Source organism: Dermacentor silvarum, chromosome 4, assembly GCF_013339745.2.
Source record: "Dermacentor silvarum isolate Dsil-2018 chromosome 4, BIME_Dsil_1.4, whole genome shotgun sequence".
NCBI lineage: Eukaryota > Metazoa > Arthropoda > Arachnida > Ixodida > Ixodidae > Dermacentor > Dermacentor silvarum.
The window spans coordinates 39,685,687-39,707,651 of NC_051157.2; the positions used below are offsets into that span (position 1 = coordinate 39,685,687).

At 47.2% G+C, this 21,965-nt stretch overlaps 1 protein-coding gene across 2 annotated transcripts in view; it reads left to right on the plus strand.

Moving 5' to 3' along the window:
- LOC119448567 (Down syndrome cell adhesion molecule-like protein 1 homolog) overlaps nucleotides 1–21,965 on the plus strand; it is a 272,760-nt gene that overhangs the window by 209,896 nt on the left and 40,899 nt on the right. For both annotated transcript variants that reach the window (XM_049665462.1, XM_049665461.1), the window contains exons 5-9: nucleotides 11,987–12,271; nucleotides 13,079–13,348; nucleotides 13,839–14,135; nucleotides 15,186–15,296; nucleotides 20,603–20,764. In XM_049665462.1, coding sequence (XP_049521419.1) covers nucleotides 11,987–12,271; nucleotides 13,079–13,348; nucleotides 13,839–14,135; nucleotides 15,186–15,296; nucleotides 20,603–20,764 — 1,125 coding nt within the window. The remainder of the gene's footprint in view (nucleotides 1–11,986; nucleotides 12,272–13,078; nucleotides 13,349–13,838; nucleotides 14,136–15,185; nucleotides 15,297–20,602; nucleotides 20,765–21,965) is intronic.

Sequence of the window (21,965 nt, forward strand, 5' to 3'; positions counted from 1 at the left end):
CACGCGTACCACTTCCTTTGAAATTGGTGTTTACCTTTTTCTTTGCCAGTAGACTATGTTAAAGGAAGATAGAAAAGGAAAAGCATAGACGTGAGTAAGATGAGGCAGTGCACGCAAAATGTCATTTCGCGAAGTGCACTGGCGACGGCGTCCCACTCATTTGCATTCAAGGCTTCACAGTTCCCTTTTCAGAGCGGTATCGCTTAAGTAGTGCACTCGAAACGACTAAAGATGCTGCTAGCTTTACCCAACGCCAGATCCCCCCCCCCCCCTACCCTTCCCACCATACCCCAACCGAATACACCCGTCCCCCTCCCCGTAGTACCCTCCACTCCTCAAATTTCGCCTTCCGCACCGGTTCCCTTTTCTCATCTCCGCATACTGCGTCCGTTCGCTGCACCCCCCCCCCCCTCCCTACGCACACACACGCACACACACATGCATACACGAACACACATACAAACTCTTCCCATCCTGTTTCTAACAAAGGAGGCGTGGCTTGACTTCCAAAGTGCGGGCAGCCGTCACTGAGGCGCGGGGTCACCTCTCCCCAACGTTGGCTGATCCAACTCTCTGCTAGAAGCCTGGTTAACGACTCTCGTAAATTCCCGTCGCAGCTGAAGTACACGGGAGAGAGAAAGGGGGGGGGGGGGGGGGGGACATTTGAGCCTCATACAAACTGCGCGACCTTATTAATATTTAATTGAAGCAAAGAGGGCGCCGGCAACTTCTTCGCTCAGCGAATGGTCCTTACCTAATGAGAAAACGCAGTGAAAAACCCGTCGTCTCAGTCTGAACACGCTCGTACACGCCAAGACGGGTTTGCAGCCGGACGAGTGGAACCTAACGGGGATACAAGTGGGAGACCTCAGCTTTCCTTGAACGAATCGCATTCCCTTCTCACGTCTCACGTACAGAGCACGAACGTTTTGGAACGCATCAGTGCCTGTACAAACTTTTACGCCACAGGCTTCCTGCAGTGCGGGCATCTGTTGGACAGCATACGGTGTGAGCAGCGACTGGCCAGTGTGGTGCATCGCGTGCTTGGCTAGCGTGTTCGCAACGTCCTTTTCGTGCCGCAGGTCACATCGGTGTTAGACGTGTCCGGCGGCGTTCCTCAAGTAGGCGATCATACTTTCGCATGGCGCGATGCGTGACCACGACATGCTCCGCGTGTGTTTGAAGAAAACAAGAATTGTTGCAGGAAAGGAGAGCAACGCACTACCACGTTTGCATCCCCTTTAGTATAGAAGCAGCGAAAGCCGGGCTATTTCTTCGCGACGTGTGGTTTCTTCTTTTTCTGAACATGCACTCGAGGAAAGTAGCGTTAACGCATGCATACGGTAACCACGTGTCTATTCTTTGACCGCGAATAAGAAAATTTGAGATGGTGAGCACGTCTTTATATTTCTCTTCTGTTTTCCATTCGAGGGGAACGAATGCTTCCGTAGTAGTGTTCGTGCTTCTGAAACGTGTCGTATTTTGGTGAATTGCTGGCCTGCCTGTTCGGCTGAAAGTTTCAAGTTTCGCTTTTGCTTTTGAACGATGCACAGATGGTGTACGTGGGTAACTGCTGCTTTATCTTAATGGTGCGGCAATGCGCAGAAGCGGGTAACCTCAAGAGGTTAGAGCAGGTTTGATGTCGCTATATGAAAGTCTGCTGTGTGAGAGAGATTGAGAGATAACAAAAAAAAGAAAGGCAGGAAGGTTAACCATGGTCGCGGCCGGTTGGCTACCCTATACGTGGGAAAGGAGAAAATGAAAGAAAAATAAGAAGGAAAGAGGATCGTCAGTGTGCGCGCACCCGCAAGTGATTTTTCACTCACATAAAGTCACGAGAGCTCGTCTAACCCAGTTGCCTTCAAGACACGCGCATTAGCGCTTTGGTGGCGTTGTGTACACTAGAGTTCTTCGGCCACTATCCCAGGATCTTGACTTCCCGAGAATGATCTGTCGTCTTATGCAGCTAAGACTAGTATGCAGAACTTATCGTTCGTTAATGAACTCCATAATTTCATCACATCCGCAAGCAGTGGCATACGGCGCTGTAGGCAATTCCTATGATGAATAGATAAATGTTTGTGAATGCGACGCCCAACCACTGGCGGCACACCAAAGTTGTTTCGCGACGGGAGAGTCGGGATGGCAACCAAAACTGCAAGCCAGGGTTAAGCGCATACAATCGCGAGTTAGTTAAATCTGGCGTATTCCAAGGTGGAATTGTGATGTAATGAGCGAGTTAAATATCAAGCGTTATTAGGTACGTGCTGACTACCACTGACAGTAGGCAAAATAAGAGAGGATCAAATCTGCGTTTAGATTGAAAGTTCACATCATCCTTTAACCTGTGCGCCTTCTTGCAAACGGAAGAAAGAAAGAAATGAAGGAAGAAAGAAAGAACAAAGAAATAAAAAAAGAAAGGAAGAAAGAACAAGGAAAGAAAAAAAGAAAGAAAGAAACAAGGAAACAAAGAAAGAAATGAAGGAAGAAAGAAAGAACAAAGAAAGAAAACAAGAAAGGAAGACAGAAAGAAAAAAGAAAGAAACAAAGAAAGAAATGAAGGAAGAAAGCAAGAAAGAACAAAGAAAGAAGAAAAGAAAAAAGAAAAGTTGGGTAAACAGTTAAAACAAAAACGTGCGAAATAAAGCGTTGTTCAGACTGCCTTTGAATACAGCATAGTTGTTTCCAGAGACACCAGCGTGCACATTTTACGCAAAGAAATACCAGCAATGCAACTCTACATTTATTTTACGGAAAATACGCGAAGCAAACACTTCAACCCTGTAAACCTACTGTGAGAATGACTCGCAAATTATCTCGCTCTTAGAATAGAAATCTCTTTGCGTATGCGACTGTCCCTTCGAAGGCCAACATGCCCAAACAGATACATCGCACTTTTTATCCAAGGAAGCTTGCATGCTACTAACCTGATAATGAATCGTTTCAAGTATGTTGCAGCAGTAAATAAGCAAAAGATAAATCTTCCAGACCCGTGATCAGAACAGAGGACACGTTCGAAGCTCAAGTAGAAAACGGTTCGAGGGAACAAAATACTCAAGGGGACCCAAATGCGTACTGTCAGCAATGTTTCACATGTTTGTTTGTTTTTTCTTGCTACCAACAAACGTGTGTTCACTTTGTGCGATGGTCGTCTCCTGAGGCAAGCAACATTCCATGGGCGTACACGGGCAATATTTCACGGCATCAATTTGCCATGCGAAATACACAACCAGTTGTTTTTGGGGGCGGCTAATGCAGTGCTGCGCGACAGCGATCGTCCATCAGTGGGCGATCTATCTTCACTAAAGAGCACGACGCTTCCACCATAACGAGGATCTTCGTTTTCGTTCGCTTCTTCTTGTTTCATGATCAATCTCAGTACTAAAAACTGAACTCGGGATTTTGTAGACAGCCTTACAAGACGCAGGAAAGACTCAATTCTAGGATGTCGTCTCTCAACAGTGGCGGTCAAAGTGGAAAGAAAAAAAAAGAGAAACTGGCAGTCAGAAGAGCAATCGTTAAGACGCTCGGGTGCAGTGACGCAAAGGCTTGTTTATCCTCGTTCCTGGCTCACTACTTTTCCACATTGAAAGTTCCACCCGACGAGCTACCCGAAGCCGCAAGACAGGGGGCCGTCATTTCCGGTGCTCGAAAAGCGGAAAACGGAAGCGCATCTATGTTCCGCACTAGATATTTTAAAGACTCGATGTATCAGCAAGCATTAGCGTGCTTCAATGTTCATTGAATGTCATAAGAAGTAAAAGAATTTTCCCGTTATTCGCATTATCGCCCGGCTTATCTGCCTCTGCTCAGTCAGAAAGGCGGGGCACGCGCGCTCAGACCTCGGAACGAGAGTTTCTCACCCCTGTGTAGTTTTCGCCAAGCAGTCAAGAAATAGCCTGTTGAAACTTACCATGACAATAGTGTGAACACGTAAATAGTATGTAAGTTAGTATAACTCACGTTATAGCGCATTTTTGAGGAGTAAATTTTTCGACGCTGCGCGCTATGCAAGCTCCTGACAAATAGACACCAGTTTACAGGTTCGAGCGGCCGACTTGAGCTGTAACGAGAGCCTAAATTTTAATTAGGTCTTCACATCAATTACGATTGGATGTGTAAAGGATCACTGATTCCTATGAGAAACTTCACCTTAATATTCAGTCCTACATAATTTCAATGCTTCCACTTTAAAGGAAGAATGTTCGCGGGATACATAGGACACCCTACGCAGATATTTGTTAATCAAGGACGAATCTGCAGGCTCATCGATTGAGATTCAGGCTGCGATGAGAGCTTGAATGCTAATAACATGATCTCTTGAAGAGTCGACGACCCTGCACCCCCCTTTTGATTTCTTCCTCCCTCACTAAAGCCTTGCAGCACTGCGGCATCTGAAGCTGCCTTTTTGCAATCACGAAGCCGAGTGCACAACGCTCCTTACACGTAGCAGCGGTCTCTGATTGGTCGGCGCTCACGTACCGGCACATCACAACCAACCGACAAAGCGTTGGTGAAAGTGCCTGACAATGACGAGCCGTTCCAATATTAGAACAGTGAACAACTGCGAAGCCGATTCCTGGATGCTTGGGATCCAAACGAGTGCTGCATGCTTTCTGACGAGCAATGTAATATGGGTGAAGTAGTACTTTAGTTTGAACAAATAGGAGGTGAAAAATTTCGTGCCCGTAAGTTTTAATGCGACAGCAATTATACAGACGCGTTCGCGCCGTCGGTGTCAACGTTGCCGTTGGAATCACCGTGTTGTCAGTATAGGCCTCTTCGATTATCCGTCTCTGACAGTCCCTGACTGTTCCGAAAGACTGCATACGCAACGCTCATTGGTTGAAAGCACCGTCTCGGGCAGTCTGGGACTGTCAGGAACGGATAATCGAAGAGGCCCACTGTATCGACGCGCACACGTGGCCCGCCCTTGGAGTGTCAGGTCTCCAGAGAGGCGCAGTCCGTTTGGCGATGCAATGGCAGTCAAGTGGACGCATGGCCACGCTCAGTTGGTTCTGCCGGAGGCTGCACAGAGGTCTGGCTTCCGCTGCTGGCACAATCGCTGTGTAGCACACGTTGGCGTTCCTGCTAAGCAGGTGTTTGCATACCGCACCGCGCGGTGCATACACTGGTCTGAGCCGTACGGACAGTAAACGTCAAGCTGTTCCTTCTTTGGGCGCTGACACACTCAGACAGTTTTCATTCGGTTTCATCTCGAACACCATCGAGGTACGACGCCTGCAACGCGGCTGGCACCAATCCGCAACACGCGAGCGTTCCGAGTCGCCTTCAGCGCAACTCTAAAAAAAAACCATTTCATCGCTTTCACTACTTCGCCTTCGGGCGAAACTGCCGAGTTTTTACCTAACCTGTTAAAGAAAAAAACTTTCCTTCGCGTGGATTTGCGCCGGAAAGTTAATCGACAAACACCTCGCGACGTGACAGCGTGTGCTGACGGCACAGGGTTATTTTTCATTACAGGCACCGACGGTGACTGCGCTCTGCCACTTAATTGCGGCCCGCTAAATACGAGCCAGATTTTCACAGTGAAGCAAGGAGACGAGGTAATTAACTTGATGGCGGATACATCCACGTAAAAGTATGAATGACATGTTGCACGACCTTGATAAGTACCTAAACTACGCAGTTAGAGAGATAGTTAACCTATATTTGTGAATCACAAATTTGCTGCCGTACGTAGCGGGTCACACTTGACGTAAGCCAAGATTCCATGCTCCAAAAAAAGGATGCAGCTTTGAAAAACGACTCGCGATGTCGCGTTGAAATTCTCGCACGATACTAGATAACTGTGACGTCGAAGGCTTTGGCGACGTCTATCCGAGGACAGTTTAACGTCTTAATTAATGCATAAAGCATCACGGTGCGTTTTAAAGCACCGCACACGCAAATTAAACTTTTGTAGGCTCTTCATGTACTGAAGAAATGTCCCAACTACGCCAAAATATACATAAAACTCCCATGCTGCAGAGCGTCTGTGGGACGGCAATTAATCATCGCTACACACAACAGTTCCCCAAAAGGGGCTGGTGACTCTGACAAAGAGGAAAGTAAACGAACGTCCCTCTGGGTGCAGATAAATAAGGTAATGACAACGGGTAAGTATTCCATCAGTGACAATAATGGCAATGAGTGAGCACAGTGAAATTATAAGTGACCTGTCCTGCTTAGCACCAACTTGGGGCCATGGTATAAACCAACGTTTTTCGTTCTTTTCAATGGTGCAGAAAATGTGAGTTATTTTATTGCTGCTAGCTTTTTCTACCGAGTAATCCGCTAGATACATAGATATGCCACTTTGATATGACGTACGCCTTAACCAGGCGTGCTACAAAATAGAAGAAATCATTGCATTGAGCTACCAGTTGCAGTAAAAGCTATTCATTGAGTGCATAAAGAGCACTGATTTTTCTATGTAAACTTTTACTCAAATAGCGCTTCATTGTTCATGAACAGCCGTGTAAAGGCGTCTGCGCTGCGTTGATCTAAAAACGTCACAGGCCTGCGCGGCACACGCAGCACAGTCACAACGTAAGCTGGTGGAGTGGCTTAAGAGTAGCAATTTCGGCACCACGCACAACAGGGTCTTCGCGGCAAAGTCTCTTCACCTCGTTTTGACGAGGGCGATCTCAACTGCCCGCCCGGCGTCGACGGCGAGCTGCGGTTTGTAATGCTCTCTGCACAGTAGTCTGCTGAGCCCGATGATGCTTGGTTGTAGCCGTGCACGTAGGTCTACGATTCGCTTCTTCAGCAGTGGTTCGTGCCTTGCGAGAAGACGCCATAACATGTACCGAAGAGCTAGGTACCGAGAATACGTGGCGCACATCTCACATCGGGATCGCGTTTATTGCGCACCTCGTCTGAATCGCATCTCGTCATCTGCGCCTGTGCACGCGGCTTTTGCAGGCACCTTAACTAGATGGCGCCACCATACTGGCGGAGGCTCGGGTCGTCTGCGCCTGCGCGCCTGCCTAGGGCGCGTTTATAGGGCCTTTTTCTGACGCTGATAGCAAGCGCTTGCGTGGCTCAGTGGTAAAGTATCCGACTCCCATGCAGCGGGCCTGGGCTCGATCCCGGCGGAGACCGGGGAGACCGGGTGCCGCGTAACCGATAGCGGTTACGCGGCGGCGGCGGCGGACAACAACGCGAACCGAAACGGCTATTAGAATGAGCCCATAACAGCTTACGCTGTAAAATGCGCACCACCAGCAGTTGGATAAAGCTTATGTTAGGTATGGAACACCTTCGTGTTAGGCTCAAATTGTGATGAGTCAGTAGATCTTGCTGTGTAACTTGAGCATTGAAGTAAGGATAGCAATACGGCTGCGCGCAAGCTTTCGTGCCATGGATCCCGCCATCGAACCATGGAACGCGTGCTTTAAGCCGACGAACTCATAAACTATCCCGCACACTGAACGGCGATAATCCTACGCTGTGTAGTAATATCAACTGGCGATTTGCTTCTCTGAAAAGAGCTCATGCATTATAATACTGTGTAAAATATTGCTTGCAACATTTCTGTGTTCAAAACACATGACTTCCCTTGTGTGTGTTCTAAGTTAGCAGCATCTGTGGAGTTTTCTAGCTCCTGGTATGATACCCACATCACTCACTCACTCACTCACTCACTCAATCGATCGATCGATCATTTATTCAAGCAATAAACTCACACAATCAATCAATGAATTATTCAAGCGATAAACTCACTCAATCAATCAACCAATCTATCTATCTATCTATCTATCTATCTAACTATCTATCTATCTATCAATTAACTCGCGCTGTTTCTCTTTTCTTTTGTAATCGTCTTCTCGCTAACAAATACTAACTTCTCGTGCCCCATTCTCCAAAAAGCCGCTTCATGTCCGTCCCGTAGAGCGTGCTTTTCTGTTAGACAGTCTTGCTATGCAAAAAAACATGTTATAAACATAATGAACGTTTGGTTGTTTTCATATGGAAGCAGCGGATAGTCTCTTCTAGAAGACACATATACAAATATTACTAAGGTTTATATAAGGTTTACACAGACGCCTCTGTTCACTAAGGCAGTGCAACTGCTGCGTCCTATAGCACAGCGCATGCAGTACAGCGTTGTATTCGAGTGGATTATACGAAACCTTCAACATATACAGAACTATTGAACATTAATATGGCGCTGAGATATATTATCCAAAATACGAAATTGGCAAAGGCTGTTATATTAGGCGACTCTCGCGGAGTTCTCAACCGGCTGTCCAGCGCCAACGCTGACTCAGCTCCCTTACGTGAAGTACTTAGGATGGCCCATCAAATCACATCTGAGGAAAGAGCAGTGATGTTTCAGTGCACACAATCACACGTTCGCATCTGAGAAGACGAAGCCAATGGTCCTCTGGCAGCGTAAGTGTACAGCCTTGACTCCACAGATGATAATTTATGCAAATTTGACGACGCTAGACTGCCTATGCGTTACCACCTACAGCGCTCAAACCCAGATGAACGTGTATCCAAGGGATCGTACTCTACACCAACCTTTACATATGCTTTAACTCGCCGCAGTAGGTCTGTGTTGCTCAAGTCACGCATCGCCTGCACCAATGTCGCATATCTCGTTCACCGCCAAAGACGGGTGCTGAGCCCTTCGTGCCTGGCTTGTGGACACTACAGCGAAACGCTTGAGCACTTGCTGTTAGAACGTCCAACTTACCACAGTTGTCGCGGTGTGCTGATGAGCAAATTCCAATAGCTTAAGTACGCTCGAACTGCGCTTTATGATATCTTGTTTCCGAAAGGTGGGGCTTTAACTCGATATGAGGCTCCCAAAACTGTACTGGAATTCTTGTCAACCACGTGACTAAACTTTCGTCTGTAATGCTCGTACTCCGCGTGTGACTGGGTGATGTGTTGTTCCATCCTCTCTCTCTCTCTCTCTTTTTTTCCTTTATCTCCTTCTTCTCTTTTAATTTTTTTTCTTTCTTCTTCAAGCAGTGGTGGTGATGTCCCTCTTAGGAGACAATTGCTAACCCACTTTTTTTTTCCTCTTGAAGGTGTTTGTATATGTTTACATTAATAATAATAATAATAATAATAATAATAATAATAATAATAATAATAATAATAATAATAAAATAATAATAATAATAATAATAATAATAATAATAATAATTGTCTGTTTAATAATCTCGCTGACCTTATGATACATGTTAAGCGAGAACAACACATAAACAAACCAAAAACAAGGGGGGAAAAAACAAGGATAAATATCTGGAATAACACAGCTCTTGACAGCCTAAAAGCTGTACTAGGCAACGCTGACGAAGATGACATTGCTTTACGAGTTTTTGCTTCTCTGACCTGCCAAATCCTTCAAGTGTTCAAGTAAGCGAAAAAAAAGCAAAAAATAATGCAGTTTGAAACCAGGAATAATAGAGGAGATGGCTACATAAATTTAGCATTATCCTAAAAAAACTGATTTAATTCCCCTCCTCCCCTCCCTCCAAAATATATAATAAAAGCTCACTCTTCATGCAAACCTTGGAATACGGTGGTCCTGTATATAAGATTATATTTGGCAGACATCTTAGTTTCGCTTCAGCGACAATCGGGGAGCAGGTAGATTATAGTTTTTAACGTAGGAAAGACTAAGACGGTGCTCAGAGCAAATAAGACTACGTGCCATTTTCTTGAACAACGCAGGATTTTTATGGGTGATGTACTTTTGTCTCATATCCTCGTCCTGCCTACGCGCAAGGAAGCCTTATGAAATATGACGCAGTATCTTTAAAAAAACTGAAAAATAACTAACCCGTCTCAGTAGATAGCGTCTCGGCAGTCTTGCACAACTTATAAGAGACCTTACTCTAATCCTGTGTAGATTCGCTTCAGTGGGAGGGAGTATTAGAGCCTACTTCACTCTGCTTAGATTATCAGAACACGCGACCTTTCTGTCGTTGTTTCTTTTATTATTAAGCCTTATACATCTATTGAACAATATACATTTACGAGTATAAAATTGAATCACTGTAAAACGAAACAAAGAACAAAGAAACTAGGTTCGTTCAAAGCTACGTCTTCCTTTGTTTTGCGCTAAGCTTCCAGTGAAACGCAATTAGAATTTGCAAATAGGTAATTCTATGCACGTGGACGACGTCATCGGAGCTCTGTAAGAGAGAACAATGAGAAAAAGAACGTCGATAGAAAAATGCGAAAAAAAAGAAAAATGAGTTAAAAAGAGACGCGTCCAGTCGCTAACTAGAGCGCCCACGTAGGACCGGGTATTATCGGGTATTATTTCTTGGGCTTCACTAGTTCTTGCTAGCTATAAATAGGGCCTGGCCTTTGTGCCAGTGAACAAAGAAGTTGTTTCATCGCATTTCTTTTTTTTTCTTCCTGAGAAGCTGAACCATAAATGTCAGAAAGTTTCCATGACGTTACTAGACACGTCGAAACCCTAGTTCTGAACGCACACCTACGCACACCTACGCGTTGTCTCCCCATAGACAACGCCTTTACAGTGCACATAACTTGACCGAACTACTGGAGTCGGTGTTTTCGATATGGCCTTAACACACCTGTTCATCTTGTATTTACCTGTTCATCTTTCAAGCGGTCCACGCGCGTTCATTGATACTACACTAGAAGCTGCCAAACGTGTCAAAACCTACGGCTGCTTGTCGTGCACACTGAGCTCGGTATGCTCTTGGGTGCAGAGTGAAACGAGAACTGTGGTACAGACTTGGGGAATTACAATAATAAATAACAACTTAGCCGATTTTCTTTCGACCAGAGGTGAAGAAGGGAAAGTGCTTCCTATGTAGTTATCATCTTGCCATCTTCACGTAGTCTTCACCTCGATCTCCCCTTCAACTGACCATCTTCGTCTGGTCTTGATCTAGCCGTCTTCATCTAACGTTTTTATACATTTTTCTTTTCATGAATAGCAAGTGCGTTTTTCTGCACTGCACAACTGCCAAACTAAAGGCGGCACCAATCATTGTTAGAGTGAAGACGAAGTGTTATTTGCACATGGTTGGGTTTGTTTGTTATGTTCATGATCACCGAGCATATACTGAGAGGTGATGCGAACAAAGCATGGCAATAAATGTTTCTATCTATCTATCTATCTATCTATCTATCTATCTATCTATCTATCTATCTATCTATCTATCTATCTATCTATCTATCTATCTATCTATCTATCTATCCATATATCTATCTATCTATCTATCTATCTATCTATCTATCTATCCATCTATCTATCCATCTATCTATCTATCTATCTATCTATCTATCTATTTAACCCGCCGTGGTTGCTCAGTGGTTATGGTGTTGGACTGCTGAGCTAGAGGTCGCGGGACCGAATCCCGGCCATGGCGGCCGCATTTCTATGGGGGTGAAATGCAGAGAACACCCTCATAATCAGATGGTGGTTTTGGCACGTAAAACCCCATAATGTAATTTAATTCTATATATATATCTATAAATCAATCAATCAATCAATCAATCTATCTATCTATCTATCTATCTATCTATCTATCTATCTATCTATCTATCTATCTATCTATCTATTACTCTCTATCTGTGTGTGTGTGCGTGTGTGTGCGTGTGTGTGCGTGTGTGCGTGTGTGTGCGTGTGTGCCTGTGTGTGTGTGCGTGTGTGCCTGTGTGTGTGTGCGTGTGTGTGTGTGCGTGTGTGTGCGTGTGTGCGTGTGTGCGTGTGTGCGTGTGTGTGTGTGTTTCTCTCTCACACTCGTGGTATCTTCACAAAAGCCACGTCCACATTTCGCATGTTATACGACAAGCAAATTGTGTTCGTATGCGTTTGACTGCAATAACTGCTGCGCCGCCATCAGCTAGGTAAGGTGTATCATGGGAAAGCTATCTTTACAATTATGAAAAGAGTTCAATGAGTCTTATTTTTTTTTCTGATCTTTCTCTATCCCTCTATGCATGTCTGACAGCAGAACTTTTTATCAACTATACGCAGAAACGCACACGGCTGTGCCGCCGCGGATAATCCACTCTCGGCAGAAGATCACGGCCTCCGTCGGTGACGCGGTGTCGCTTCCGTGCGCGGCCCACGGATCGCCGCCACCACAGTACCGCTGGTACCGCGACGACGGAGGCCTCGTGTTCCTCGACCAGCGAACCTCGCTCGTCGATGGCGTCCTGTTCATACGAAAGGCGGCAGTCGGCGACGCTGGGAAATACACCTGCGTGGCCAACAACAGCGCAGGAGAGGATCGGACCACCGCCGAGCTCGTCGTTACGGGTACGTTGTTGGTGCTGCGTTGACACGGTTCTCTTTTAACGGACAGCGTTAAGGGCCCCGTGTCGCAGAAAATCCGGCGTCGGTGTCGGCGGAAGCGTCGGCGTCCGTGGCGGAGAAAATCATCCCGAACCATGCCGACCACGCAGGCCCTCCGCGTGGTGCAGAGGCGTTAGTGAACAAAATTGAATTTCTCGAAGTAAAATCCGTCAGAAAAAAAATCGTAAAATACGACTTAACTATTTGATATGTTTTCCCAGCACTTTTTTTCCCCTTCGTCATTAAATGTCTCCACTGAACTAGCTGTTCGCTGAAAATTCATTTTATTTATTTATTTATTTATTTATTTATTTATTTATTTATTTATTTATTTATTTATTTATTTATTTATTTATTTATTTATTTATTTATTTATTTATTTTATTTATTTATTTATATGAGTTGTTCATTGTTATTACCTGTCGTTCCGCAGAAAACTGCGCTACGCGCATTCTTCAACTTGTCATACTGTAGTTTGCAAGCGGTTTCAGGTCCATCATAGTTTTCCCTAAGTCGGCCGCTCACTCGCTCTTCCTTCTCTTCATCAAGAAGTTCAAATAAAGGGCAGGTTAGTCCGTCTCAGGCACCGACAAAGGACTCTTCACAGCATGGGTTATTGGCGCCACCGTTATTACAAACTTCCTTTAACGTAGTGAGGAGATGAACAAAAGGCGTGTGCTATAGCCGCCGCCGTCGTGTTTCACCGCCATCACGAAGTGGGTCCTCCCGCTCTTGGCGCTGCATGTGTTTGCAATCCAAATGCCCGCGCAGAGCCCCTGGGTGCGCACATCCAGCCGGCGCGGCAGCAGGTGCGCGTGGGCCAGCCGATCACCATCCGGTGCTCGGTGTCGGGACACCCCGTGGCGGGCATCACGTGGCGCTTCAACCAGCGAACTCTGGCGCTCAGCGAGAGGGTCGCGCTGCTCTCGGCAGACGCCCTCGACATTCGCTCGGTGCACAAGGAGGACAAGGGCATGTACCAGTGCTTCGTGCACAACGACGTGGACTCCGTGCAAGCAAGCTTCGAGCTGGCGCTTGCAGGTAAGACTGAAGCGCGCTCGGCGCACGAAGAAGCGTTTGGACCACTATTGCTGTACGAAAACTATAATAGGTATCTGTGCATGCTGGATCAATGGGGAGTTTGCTGTCTGTCGCTGGTTGGTCGTAATATTGGAAGCTCCGCCACACTTTGACTCTCACAGCGGATAGTATGTTTTCTTCGCTCGGAAGAGCGCCCGTCTACGGACTTATAGCTATTATTGGTTTATTGGCCATCTATGGATAGTCTGTCGACTGCATCTACCAGAAATGATCAAAGTGCAAGGTCGTAATTTTATAGGACAGCCTATGCACTTAACACTCTGCATGTACTCAACTCTGTACATTCTCTGTGGACGGAGTTCAGTCAGTTTGAAGATGTCGATAGCTAATACATAAATGTTGCGTACGAGTTCCCCTAGCCCTGCCTGTTATAGACTCGCAAAATAAGTTCTCGTAAAGGGTGAATAACGGCCTAAACGTGCCCTCGCAGAGGACCTGCCCCAGTTCCAGGAGACATTCGGCGGTGAGACGGTGCAGGCGGGCACGAGGCTTTCGCTCAAGTGCTCGGCGTCCGGGAACCCGCTGCCGCAGATCACGTGGTCTCTGGATGACGCGCCCGTGCCGGAAACGCACCGCGTGCGCTTCGGCGACTACGTCACGCAGTACGGCGTCGTGGTCAGCTACCTCAACTTCTCGCTCGTCCAGGTCGAGGACGGCGGCGAGTACCGCTGCACCGCCAACAACGGCGTCGGCACGCTACACCACGCCGCCAGGATCAACGTGCCCGGTGCGTTTATACGGCGCACCGCACGGTCCCTATGTGACTGTTCAGCCTTCCTGTTAAGTGACACTTCCTGTTAAGTGACAATGTTCCCGTTAATTGACACTTCCTGTTAAGTGACAATGTTCCTGTTAAGTGGCACTTCCTGTTAAGTTACAATGTTCCTGTTAAGTGACACTTCCTGTTAAGTGACAATGTTGTTGTTAAGTGGCACTTAGCTGAAGCTAGCCCCGAGACGAAGGACAATGGTCTGGCTTAAAATCTGAAAGATTGCCTACATGAGTCTACAGGCTCGAACGAAAATCTGGACTCATGGACTCAGTACGTGGATCCCTCGGAACGAGTAGTATGGCGGAATCAGTGATCAATTTAAGTATGCGCGCGACAAGTTAAAAACAACCTCTACAGATTATGTGACAGTTATAAAATTATTTTTCATAGAATGTGAAAACTTGTGATGAAATGCCTACAAAATGTAAAATGATGGGAAAAGCTCATGAAAATAGAAACATGCGAATAGAAAAGAAAAAATATGAAATATCAATTTTAAGTGAAAAAGTTAAAAAGCTTGCAAAGTATTTTGTCTCGGATATAGTCTGGAGAGAGACGGATGCAGTGATATGTTAATGCTGTCCTTTCGAGGGAAATTCTATTAGAAAATAGTAGCACATAACGAGATGTTTCCTCCTGTATTAATATTACACACACCGTGGGACAGCAAGATGTCCAAGGAGCCAGAAATGGAATGTTATATTTTGGTTGCGTAGGTTTATATTGCGTAGGCTTGTAACATTGCATTAGTTTACAAGCTAAGAAAGCAAGACCGCCTTGTTCTAACTCACTCGAGCTACCCATCATGCTTGAACAAAATTTCGTACTCTTTTTCTCAGACCCTACAACTCTCCCAATCTTTTCTTGTATTCGTCAAGTAATCACATCTTTGGACTAGCAACACCTTAATTTCCTTTGTTTGAGGTTCGTCTGGCCACGCATAAAGCGCGAGCAAAGAGGCGTCAGATTGATGAAAATTGCACTAATTGCAGAATGTTTTCGCAGGTCGACCTGTTGTCCGGCCAATGCGGAACCTGACGGTGGTCGCCGGAGAAACTCTGAGCATAGTGTGTCCTGTGGCCGGATACCCACTCGAGTCCATCAATTGGGAGCGAGGTACTGTATATATGTCGGGCTTACGGGGATCGTCGCGCTTTGCATTTTGTGAACGTGCGCTCACATTACCGATTTTTCAAGCGAAACTTGTATACGCTAGCCTGCGCCGGCGATGTAACGCAAAAAAAAAAAAAACTGCTGCTCTCAAAGCTGCACAAGTGGTCGGCACGCGCTCGTGCTCGGCACGCGCTTGTGCCACTACTCCCGCGTTCGTCGTCGCGTCTTCTTCACAGCTGGCTGCGTTGCCGCTAATCATTCCAGCGTAGAATTTCACTTGTCTTCTGTCGTCGTAATGAGGAGGCTGCGTTTACGGGAGTATGATTGAAAACTTTATTATTCCACCGAGCTGGGGTGCCCGCCTCTTAACCTACACGTAGGTAGGGGAGGAGGACGAAGCAGTCCCCGCGCGTTGAGGACGGTGAGTCTTCACGGCCTCAACGGCCAGGCGGATTGCTCGACTCTGGTCGTCTTCAGCCTCGCTCTGGAGCAAGGCCTCCCAGGCTTTTCTACTGTCAATGTTTTCCTTGGCCCCTGGGGAACCAGCACACTCCCATATTACATGGTCTAACGTACCTTTCTCCTTACAAATTTTGCAACTAGCGTGTTACAACTAGCGTGTTGTGAAACCCCATTTTGAGAAGAAGGTCTGTCGAGGTCGAGTCTGGGAGTCCTAGGGCTCTCTTAACGCTCTTCCTAATGATCGCATCTATTTTGTCTTTTTCTTCTTGTTTAAAAACAAGATACGGTGTTGCATACGCTATTCGACAAGTAATAAAGGCTTGCATGAGCCTGAGGAGGCTGTTCTCTTTGAGGCCCCTGCCTTTGAGTGCAACTCTCCTAAAGATCCCCGTGACTTGCGCCGCGTATCCTTCTAACTTTTTGATTGTCGTGAGGTTGTATCCATTTCTCTGGATATACATGCCCAGAATTCTGATTTCCTCCACCTTGGGAACCTCCTTTCCGTTTATGAATACATTGATTGGTCTGCTGCTCCCAGCGTGTCCCCTTTGATGTTTTGGCTCAATGAACGGGAGTATGAGCCATTGCTTAGGGGGGTATGAGCCATTCATTGTCTTACGTAATGGACAGATTTATATTTTGAAGAAATTTCATGGAAATCCATCCAGAATGAGCGCGCTCGGGAAAGGGCTCGTCGTCGACGTGCCGATTCTAGCGTGAGGGCTTCCGAAGCCCAGGCGAAACGTCGGCGAAGAGCCGCCGACCCTGAGTTGCGGGAGCGCGATGTTGAGGCCGAACGTCAGCGTCGTCTGATCCTACAGGAACCCGACAATGGTGGTGCACGCCTCGGCAACGCTAGCGCGAACTTTCCCGGCGCGACCGACGCGGCCAGGTTTCAACGCGAGTTTCTCAACCGGAACTTCGGAGCCAGCTGCAGTTCGTGTGACCAGTTGTGGTTAGAGCGCTGCGTGGTACTCGTCAGTGCAATTCGTTCGGAGGAACACCGAAGAAACACACGACAAGCTTCGCTTGCCCCCATTTTCTCGACAGGGGAAGGGCTACTAATTTTATTTAATGACTAATGAATGCGGTAAAATAAAGTGTTACAAATAAAATGTTCCATGGGGCGCGAGAAATACTCTGATTTTGGGTGATTTTGATCGGGAAGAAGAATCCCCAGCTGCCGCAAGTTCCGGTCGCGGAACGATTTGGTTCCGCGACCGGAACTTGCGGCACCTAAGGATTCTCCTTCCTGCCGTGGATCTGTGCCCATCACACATATAACACAGTCTACAACCCTCGGTTTTGATGGTGTCTTTCGCTGTCGATCTCGATTATGCCGCCTAGAGTTCCGCGAGCTATTCGCGACGCCCACTCACGCGATGCAATTTGGCTGCACCATCGCATCGCAGAAAACACGGGCTATATACACGGTGTGGCCTCTTCAGCACGTGCAGTATTCGCGCAGAAGACCTCGCAGGCCCCGTATGCACACGGTGCTGCGTTGCCAGCACTCCCGGTATCGCGTTACGTTAGGGCACACAAATACGCGCGTTTTCAGTTTTGCTCAGTAACGAATGGTGCTTTTCCGCGTGTTTCAATAAAGGAAACACGTTTCGGGCTTTCATATCTCGTACGTACCACTATTCATGCACATCAAGGCAGAAACCGATTTTACATAATGCATCCGGCTGCTGCCCGAAGTGGTGACAGATTGGAGGTCCCTACGTCATGGAACATGGGCAAATTGCGAATTCGCTTCAGCCGCGAAATAAACGGTATTTGGATATTGCCTGCGTACGTACATTGTGTCTTTTGGTAAAGTCTTGCCTTAGATTTTTATTGCGCTGCAGGTAAGACGCTATATCGACTAAACAGTAGATCACAGTCGTGTATTATTTAATATACGACGGAAATCAGTTCGCTTGTAAGTCAGCAGCGTCAAAAGAATAAGGATGGAGCAGCGGTAAAACAGGTACACCTTAACATTTAATTCAGGGTATTAATAAATTACTCAGATCCAACGCACATCTTGGAATCTATTTGTGAAGCGCTTAATCAAGTGCTGTAAATTTCATTGCTGCTCCTTTGGCGTAAAGGTAACTGGCGTGCCAGAGGATGTGCTCTCACACACCTGTGCTACGCAGTGTGACATGCGCGGCGATGATCTCAAAGCGTTAGTTGGCGTTGGCACGCTGGAAGCATAGGTGCGTTTGTGGTCTACTGGTTGGAGCGTTGTGCTTCTGTGCTGGGGGACCTAGTTCGATACATCATCAAACATATAATTCATTTTTATTGCGATAGCAATTCTATGGACACTCAAAGCGCATTTCTGCCGTCGCCGTGAGGTTCCGTATAACGTCAAACGGCGATGAAATCCTCGCCGCGCGCCGTAGGCTTTATGTGCGAGTGAAAGCGCGCGAGGGACGCGCGCTATCATGGGGAGCGAACGCATGGCGGAGAGCAAACGCGCGTTCTGCGCCGTGCTCCCTGAAGGGCCGCTGAATCAAGCGTCTCTTTCTTCCTTTACAATCATCATATATATCTGGAGCAAACGCGACTTCTTCCGTCGCGCGAAAGGCCGTGGGGGGACAGGAGGGAGGGAGGGGAGGCGACGTTTAGCTGCGGCACCAAATGCGTATTTATATAAAAAGTTGTCGCAGTTTCATCTGAAAGGCGAAGCATCACTTGCGATAGCAAATTAGTAGAGAGCTATACGGAGTAATGATAGTAGCTTTATCAGCTGTATAAACTTGGACATGCAGCAGCACCGGCAACACGCAGAACTGTTGTCGACGCCGTCGGCGTTTTGCCCGCGTTCGCACAAAATGCGTGCGGCGTTGGTGACTGTTGCCGGAGCCTCTGATATAAATAGGCACTTGGTGCCGCAACTAAACGTCGCCTCCCTTCCCTCCCCTCCCCCCCCCCTCCCCCCACGGCCGTTCGCGCGTCGGAAGAAGGCGCGTTTGCTCTACATATATGGTGATTGTAAAGGAGGAAAGAGACGCCTACTTCTGCAGTCTTTAAGGGAGCACGGCGCAGAACGCGCGTTTGTTCTCCCCCGTGGGTTCACTCCCGGTGAAAGCGCGCGTCCCTCGCCCCTTTCACTCGCACATACAGCGTTCGGCGGCGTCTGGCGCTGAGCCGTGCTCCCTCAAGGGCTGCAGAAGATAGCGCCAACCTTTCCCTTTCCCTCAAGAACCACTTATCATCGCGCGGCGACGATTTCATCTCTATTGACGTCATACGGAACCTCACGGCGACGGCAACGGCGACGCCAACGGCAGAAATCTGCTTTGGAGTGTCCGTATAATTGCTATCGCAATAAAACGTTGCGAGGCGAGAAGGTGGTAAAGACTTCGGACGCTGCTCAACGAGTGCCCCGTTCTGGTCTCGTCAGAAACCTTCGATCCGTCCCCAGAGGCACCGGCAATAGTCACCAACGCCGCGCGCGTTCGGTGCGAACGCGGGAAAAACGCCGACGGCGTCGACAACAGTTGTGCGCGTTGCTGGTGCTGCTGCATGTCCAAGTTTATACATATGATAAAACTACTATGCTTACTCCGTCTAGCTCTCTACTAATTTGCTATCGCAATTGATGCTTCGCCTTTCGGGTGAAACTGCGACATTTTTTTAAGTATTCGCTGTTCAGCGAGACAGCAGCAGCAACCAGCAGCCGCGGTGAGAAAAGTCCGGGTGGGTCCGCAAATGAAGCTTCGCTTTAAAGTGAGCGCGTAATTAAGATTTTAATGCCCGACTTCAAAGCTCAGCATGCTATCACAGTGCTTACGAGGAAGAGATTGATGATTTAGCTCGAAGAAGACGATGCTCAAGAACAATGTTTGGAACAGTACCAGCACTATACATATACATATATATATATATATATGAACGAGAAGAAAGAAGAAAGGGTACTGAGGGGCCCGATCTTTATTAATCATGTCATAAGAAGCCAACAAAGACACCAAGGACAACATAGGGGAAATTACCCGTACTTACTAATTGAATTAAAGAACTTATACGTTAATGGAAATGAAAATGGATGACAAAACCACTGGCTGCAGGTGAGGAACGATCCCACGTCTTCGCATTACGCGTGCGATGCTCTTACCATTGAGCTACCGCGGCGCCGTTTTCCCATCCACTTTCCGGGGTAGTAATGCTTTACGACTAGAACTGTAGAACACTTCTAGAACCCTAGAAGGAGGAATTACCTGAGGTTTGTTAACACGAAAGTGTTTTATGCCGGGGTCCACCAAGTACTGACGTACTTACTAATTGAATTGCAAAATTTGGAAATCGAAACGAGACGATAGATCGCCGAGCTTATTACGTTAATGAAATGGATAAAAAACCACTGGTCGAAACGCGGCGCGATCTCGGTGATGAGCAGGTGAGGAACTCTCAGTTAAGCGATCCCACGTCTGATCTAACAGCTCGCATTACGCTTTGAAGTGCATTTTGATACGAATGCTCTTGAAGCCACCATTGCAAACCGAGCTACGAGCTTACGCGCGGCGCCGTCTTTTCTCCGTGTACCCGCGCTCTTGCTCGGGGCGGTGCCGCCGCCTCGAGCACATTATGAGACTAACGCGCACCGACAGTGAACGCTTCCTCAGCACTACGACGCCTCGATGCACTTTCCGGGGTAGTAATGCTTTACGACTAGAACTGTAGAACACTTCTAGAACCCTAGAAGTGTTTCCTGAGAGCGATATTCAGGGCTGCTCTGAGGTTTGTCAGTAATTTTTTCTAAAGGTTCGAGGTCGATGACCTTCATTTAACGCGAAAAAAATTGAAAAGTCGAACATGCCGCGTCATTACTCGTTTGATCCGGCCCTGTGCAGCGGGTGTCCGGCTGCCCTACAATCACCGGCAGAAAGTGCACGACAATGGCTCCCTAGAAGTGTACCACATGGAGAGGGCCACGGACGAAGGACCGTACACCTGCGTCGCCAAGGACAAGGACGGCCACACCGCACAGAGCACCGTCTACATCAGCGTCAAAGGTGAGCATCGTGCGAGACGAACTACGTAATCACTGTTTGTTTGTTTGTTTGTTTGTTTGTTTGTTTGTTTGTTTGTTTGTTTGTTTGTTTGTTTGTTTGTTTGTTTGTTTGTTTGTTTGTTTGTTTGTTTGTTTGTTTGTTTTCCTTACCCTCGGTCGCGTTTAGCAGCGCAGAAGCTAACAACGCGATTCTGCCACTTATACTTCACGTAGTCACCTTTAACTGACAAGTGGTAGGCAACTCGTATTTACACCATTTATTGCGGCAAAATTGCTGAAACGCTACACCAAACTTTATTCCAAATTCTAAGAACTTCATAAAAATCTGGATAAAATATTGGCCCTCAAAGGTCCGCGTCTGATTGTGTTGTGAAACAACATTTATTTTTTCTAAAGAATAAAAGGCGCACGTGAGAACAGCACATCCATGATCGACCAGTCGAGTGGGCGCAGCACTTTCCCGGCTTTTAGAGTTTAGCACCAACTTCGCCCTTTTTAGTTCGCATCCTCACAGATCGCTACCGCAAAATGCGCCACTGAAACTCAGTCAAGGAGTCACATTTTAATTATTTTTTAACCCTCGCGTCCTGTTTCTTTCCACGGTAAATAAGAACCTATTCAAAGTTTAGAAACGTGGCGCCCGTCATGACCTCGGCGAGTTGACCTTAACTAAAGTGCGCCTTAATGAAAGTAACTTGTATATCGAGTTGAAACAGTCGAGTCGAGGTAGCGCCGCGGACCCCGCGTGAGTATCCTAGCCCACTTGGCTAGCAGTTCCAGCTCAGCAAGCTTGCGCGCAGCTTTGGGCTGACATGTCTGGAATGCCACGCCACGCCACGCGAAAGGCTCCGTGCTGAGGCAGGCGCTACGTGAGAGGAAACTGCAGCGCGCGCAGTACGCAGCGACATTGTAGCGCTGGAAACACGACCCACGAACAATGACCGCGCGGAAAGAAATGTGGCGCAGACTTTCACGAGCACACGACACGTGTGACGCGGTACTTCCGTGTCGTGGCTTATGCCAGCTGGCAGTGAGCGACGCCGTCACAAATGTGCACCCGGGCTCTCGACGCATTATTCTGCATGTCGGAATGGGACATGGTTCGCGCCTCCGAAGTGGGAGGTGGTGCATATCGTCCAGGAGGGAGAAGCTTAGAAGAGGATCAGAATCGTTGTTGCTACGTGATTTAATTGTAAAAGGTT